The sequence below is a fragment of the Empidonax traillii genome, unplaced genomic scaffold (assembly GCF_003031625.1).
Source record: "Empidonax traillii isolate 1590-97213 ecotype Southwest subspecies unplaced genomic scaffold, ASM303162v1 scaffold963:size231510, whole genome shotgun sequence".
NCBI lineage: Eukaryota > Metazoa > Chordata > Aves > Passeriformes > Tyrannidae > Empidonax > Empidonax traillii.
This window is the reverse complement of record NW_020956156.1, coordinates 209,980-215,979: the sequence shown is the minus strand read 5'-3', so window position 1 is coordinate 215,979 and position 6,000 is coordinate 209,980. Positions and strand designations below refer to the sequence as shown.

At 34.6% G+C, this 6,000-nt stretch overlaps 1 protein-coding gene across 1 annotated transcript in view; it reads left to right on the top strand.

Moving 5' to 3' along the window:
- Positions 1-920: 920 nt before the first annotated feature.
- Positions 921-6,000, top strand: part of LOC114067789 (polypeptide N-acetylgalactosaminyltransferase-like 6) — a gene marked incomplete at its 5' end in the record, with an annotated part of 212,945 nt that continues 207,865 nt past the window's right edge. Inside the window, one exon of the mRNA XM_027903470.1 lies at positions 921-1,087. Coding sequence (XP_027759271.1) covers positions 921-1,087 — 167 coding nt within the window. The remainder of the gene's footprint in view (positions 1,088-6,000) is intronic.

Here is a 6,000-nt window from a genome sequence, read left to right as displayed (position 1 = left end):
TAGTTGCTTATTGCAAAGGTGACATGTTTCTGCTTTTAGGGATACCTTTGTCAGGATGTGACTTACTTTTTTTGACGAGAAATCATTGTTACTTTGTCCCCAATAGGTGAAAATGCCAAGCTTTGTTAATAACAGAGGAATGTGTCCCTTTTTTCCCTTTTTCAACACAACCTGAAAGATGAGGTCCTAGAAGTTGCAGTAACCTAAACTTTAGTCATAAAATATTTTTGGATATTAGGAGAAACCAAATTGCAATGAAGATGTTGCATGTACAGTGCTTTCCTTTGAAAAATGAAAGGTTGTTTACATTTCCTTGTTTATGAGTCTATGTTTTGAGAATTGTGTTTTATCTTTATATTTAATACCAGCAATCATTTTGGATATCGAGATGTGGAGTTGGAGTTGTATTTGTGGATGTTGTTGTTTTTCATATTGTAAGCACATATCATCTGGGATAATACTGAATTGTTTTCTCAGATTTTATCTCCTGGTATAGTAGACTATTTTTACAATCTTTGCTGTCGACGAAAAAAGGATCACTTCAGATTTTCTTTTACATTACATATTGTGCTTTGGAATTCTTTCTGATAAGAGGGTGGGTTTTTTTCAGGTAATGATGTTGTAGAAGATATGTCCTCTGTCATTTTGCAAGAAGAAGTTTCCGGCAAAGCAAAAGAATTCCAGACAGTTAAATTTTTCACTCATTCTGCTTAAGTTTTGTCATTGTTCCAATTTATTCTATGTTGTAAGCAATGTAAATGTTTTAAATTAACCAGTTATTGTCACATGAAAGTACTACTTGATTGTACTGTTGAATTTTTATACCAGAAACCATGATGGTTGAATGGCCAAAATGGATGACACTGTATGCCAGCTCAGATTTTTGTTATACTTATACAATTATTTTCTTGCCTTTCCAGCTGTAAGCACAAGGTGTACTTGGAAACACTACCAAATACTAGCATAATTATTCCATTTCATAATGAAGGCTGGACCTCACTCTTGAGAACAATACACAGTATTATCAACCGCACTCCAGACAGCCTGATAGCAGAAATCATTCTGGTGGATGACTTCAGCGACAGAGGTAGGGCCCAACTGGTTTTGTTTTACCTTAAATTTTATAATGCAATGTGGTCTATACAGAAACTCAAGGGAAGCAAAAAGAGAGAAGACCAGACCCAGTGGACTGTTTGCCTTGAAGTACTGTTTGAATGTTAGTGGGAATAAACATTTGTAAGTGGCTTTTGTTTTACTTGGCATGAATGCTGAATTCCATGTCAAAGGGAAGAGTCTGTGAGCTGTTCCTTAGCCCTCATTAATATAGTATTTTGAATATATTATTTCTGAAATACTGCAAATTTAAATGTTTCCCCATCTTTTCCTTACACTTCCTTTTTATTCTGAAAATGTATTATGCTTGACCATTTGGGATGCAACTCATTAGATTTTGTTCCTGGAATTTTATTGAGCTAGGCAGCTTCAAAAATACTAGTACAAAATAGCCATACAGAGAAATGTGACTCTTTTGAGTGGAATGTGAAAAAAAGTGCCTTAGAATAGTTGATCCAAGTTTACATCATTTACATACACTGAAATTAAGAAAACTGCAATTGCTTAATGGCTTCTGCCATTATTGCTTCTTGAATGCAACACAAAAAGTGCATGCCTCAAGTTTCCTAAATGAATTTTAACAATTCCTTAGGTAAAATTAATCTATGGTAAGGATATGGAACTGGGAAATAGTTTTTCTTTCAAATTCCAGGACCTCTCTTTGAAGTTTAAGCATGAAGACCTTTGGCATTTCTTTGGTGTTTGAGGGGTGGGTTTTCTGTTTCTGTTGAAACATCGTTTGCTGGTGTGTATGTGAGATTTGTTCTGAGTAGATTGATAGACAGCAAAAGAGAGAATTGTACCCTTTATAATACTTTACCTTAAACCTTTGTCGCAGCTAGGACCTTAGAGGAGCAGATTTCTTACCCACTGTTATGAGAAGCCCCTGGATGAGTGAAAGGAATAATAGTAGAGCACTGCAGCAGCAGAATCATTTTTGTAAGATTTTTAACTTGATATTTCAGGGTTTAGAAAGATTAATGATGCACACATCTATCTTGCCCTCCCATATCTGCTGATTTACTTGCAATGTCCTTTGATGAACTGCCTCTCAGTCTGTAATACAATTTAAGAGAAATTGTCAAGTGAGTGCAGTTCTGACTATTCTATGTTGATGAAATCTAGACCTTGGATGAAAGTTTCCAAAACAAGAACTGCAAAACAGCATGACCATTTTTCTGCAGGCTAACAATTTCCGAGTAGTGAACAACTTATGGGGAAGTCTGTAAGTTGTTTTTATGAGGTACCTGACAAGTAAAAAATACTTTCTTTATTGAGATGGTAGCTATTAAGGCTATGCTTACTCAATATGGTAATACTGTAGCATTTTTTTGATGAAGATCATAATGACTATTGTTGGTACACTTTTAAATATGTTAATATTTTTTAAACCTTATCTACTTCCTGGTTATTAGAAAAAGAACTAGTGCTACTAAACAGGGAATATTTGTAAATTCTGTTGCTATTTTTGGGTTAACTGCCCTAACTTAAATTCTGCTGCTGGCTGAAAGTAATATTAATTTGTATAAGACTATAAAAATTTCCATAATCTTGTTCATTTCCAGTTACATAAAGCTACCTAACTTTTCACTGAAATGCTTTTCAGCTGGAAGAAGTGGTTCATATAGCATGAAAATGTTTAACATAAGTTTGAAAAACCAAAAGATTTTTATGAAACTGGGCCTAGAACTGCCATTCTAGTAGGAGAATTTACTTCTGTTTCTTGGTATTACTGAAATAAAAATCAGAAATGTGTTTATGAATAGTTGCTAGTTTTGAACTTGACAATATTTGGTGTACTGTATGTTTTAAGAAGAGAAAGCATGCAAGAAAAATGTGCTGGAGTCTCTACTTGGAATTCAGAAATACTGAATTTCAGGTCAGGTGCATCATTTTGGTGCATGTGAAGTGTTTAATTCTTGTATTTGTATTCACAAATACAAACCTTATATTCCAAACTATACTTTACGGAGATTATATTGTATTTTCTTGTACTCTTTTTTCTTTTTCGTGAGTTGACCACTGTAATAGAGTTGAAAAAATGCTGCCTGATATCTATCCCTGTCTTCTCCCAGTTCGTAGCAGATGAAAAGTTTACTGTTGTTATGCATTCGCTCTTTCATAACATTTTCCTAGTCTGGTGAGAGAGGTAAAGCAGTGTAAAATAATTTTTGGCCTAATCTGACTTCAGTCGAAGTTTAAGTGTGGTCAGATGTTGTCAAAACTCATAGAATCATTGCAAGCAAAGTTTGCTACAGTGTTGAGGCAGTATAGTGACTAGCAATAAATCTTTATCACTTTTTCTTATTTTATATTTTTTCATGAAGCTTCATATGTCAAATAGCTGACAAATGGCTATTACTTTGTTTTGTGAAATCAGTTATATGCTATTTAAGGGATATTGTGTATGTTATTCTTATTTCCAAACTTGATGTTATAAGGAGAGTTTTCTGTTAGGAACCTGAACATCATTTGTAGGTAGTCAAAAGTGAAAATGGGATATTTCAGTAACAATGGAATTTTAAAAATAGTGATTTTTTGCCAAAGTGTTCTACTAATCAGACTCTTCCTTATTGGTAAACATCGAGGAAGTTGTTATGAAAAGTCAGTTTATGTTAGAAATAGAGTAAATAAGAAAAAGAACTTGAAAACTGTGTAAAAGATGGAGATTTTTTTTTAACTAATGCAAATATAAACAGAGAAATGCACTTAAGGAATTTTTGGTAACGTATGATGAAAATTTTTTAGTGAACAGCTAGGTAGTGAGCAGTTTGCTGGTTTGTGTGCCAAATTACTTGCCCTTATTTTATTCATATTCACTCCTTTGGCTTTTATGATCAAACTCCAAAAACTTTAAATAATTCAAGCATAATATTCACCATAAATTATGACATTTGGATGTTATAAAAGCAAAAGGACAGCTGCACCTTTTTAAATATCAATATAATGCAGACTAGAGGCTTGGTATTAAGAGAGAGGTAAGCAAATGTTATAAAATTTGGAAGTGAAATATTTGGTCAGATTTAATGGACAGATTTAATATAAAAGATACATGAATATAGGAAGTCATCTGTGATAGTCAGAAGGAAATGTAAATTTTAAAGATATGCACACAAAGTTGCAAAATTTCTTTGTTCACATAATTTATAGGGAACTCTTAAAAGTGATGAAACAATGGGATGTAGAAATATGACCATGAGGCAAATATTAGACTTCTACTTAGTTTACCTTAGAAAGCTATGGATAAGGGAGCTACCTATGACATGTGCTGTTGGACACTTAAAATTTAAGAATGTTTTTATACTCTTCCCCACTGATAGAGCAATCAGGTCTTTACTAGAGACTTCCACTGAATAACTTAGGTCCAAGTACTGTGGCTTTTTAGCAAATTTTTATGTTGAATTTAATGTAATAACTTAATCATGCACATGCTTTTGCATTCTAAAGCATGCAAAATATTTCTACTTTGTGATGGATTTGGGGTTGCAATCCCAATACCTCATTCATGTAAGCCCTATATTCCAAACTCTGTAAAGTTAAAGACTGGGCAGTTTCATTAGGTGTCACCTGCCACAAAAATTAACCCTTATATGGGAGGTACCAACATATCTTTGTGTTAGGTATCTCTGCAGTGGCCTTGTGTGCAGCTCTGGTTTTGTGATCCTGGTTTCTGGGAAAATGAGCCTTGTGGAAAGTGGCTTTTTTTCTGGGAGGGTTTGACCTGGGATTAGCTTGTGGTTAGAGCATGGTGCTAATAACACCAAGGCTGTGGGTTAGATCTCTGTATGGGCCATTCACTTAAGAGTTGGACTCGATGATTCTTTTGGGTCCCTTCCAGCTTGGAATATTCTGTGGTTCTGTGTAAGGGGTGTTTGAAATGGGAGGAGGGTGGGAGGGGATTGATTTTCAGGTTTGACTTTGGGGATGGGGTGTTTCTTGTTGAAATAGTCTGTCAGCAGACATCTCTGAAAAGGGGGCAAGAAGCAGAATATGGGCAACATTTTTATATGAAAGGACAAAATGAAAAAGCACACTTTCATCGGTTCTGTTTTGGAACATCTTGCATTTACAAAGGAGTATTAAAATTCCAATTATTGTTTTAAAACTTTGGGGGGACATAGATTTGCATAATTAGTTAGTTAAACAGTTCATGTAGGTTGCCAACATGAGATAGGTTGGTGCATCAACCTTTATTTCTTTTGTGTTTTAATTACTTTATTAGCATAGTCAGACCTGTGAATTGTTACAAACACAACATGTACCCAGGAATGTAAAATTACCTTACCAAGCATTTTTACTTTAGTCTGTGGTTCTTGAACTGGAACAGCACCTATTATAAGAAAAAATAAACAATGCCACAGCCAACAAGTAAACTTATTAGTGGTAACAATTATAGGGTAGTATTTTAGTTTGGGAAAAAATTATCAGATTTGCCACTGAAAAAAATTGAGAACTTAGCAGTCAACAGCTTCTTGTGGGACAGGACTATTTTCTGTCATTGGCAAGGAAGTGGTGTTTTGGTAGAAAATGACAAACTGTGAACCTCTCCTTGATGTTGATGAGCCAGTCCCCTCTCTGTTATGTTCTCCTATCTCTGTCCTCTTGTTTAAGTCTGTTTTCTGCACTGCTACTCATTTGAGAGTCTTATACTGTCCCATATCTGGTACCATATGCTTTGTGGCAGATCTCTGAATAGCCCAGATTAAAAATATGGAAGTCGGTGTGCAAAAGCAAGCTATGACTTCTTGATCAGAGCTCAGTTTAGTTGGTCAGTGAACTTCAGTGCTAGTGATGTGCTTTGTTTTGTGTGGACATGGAGGAAGATCTGATCTGTTATTTTTTTTAAACTGTTGTTCTGTAAATTATATTAGTCATACTATACAGTAA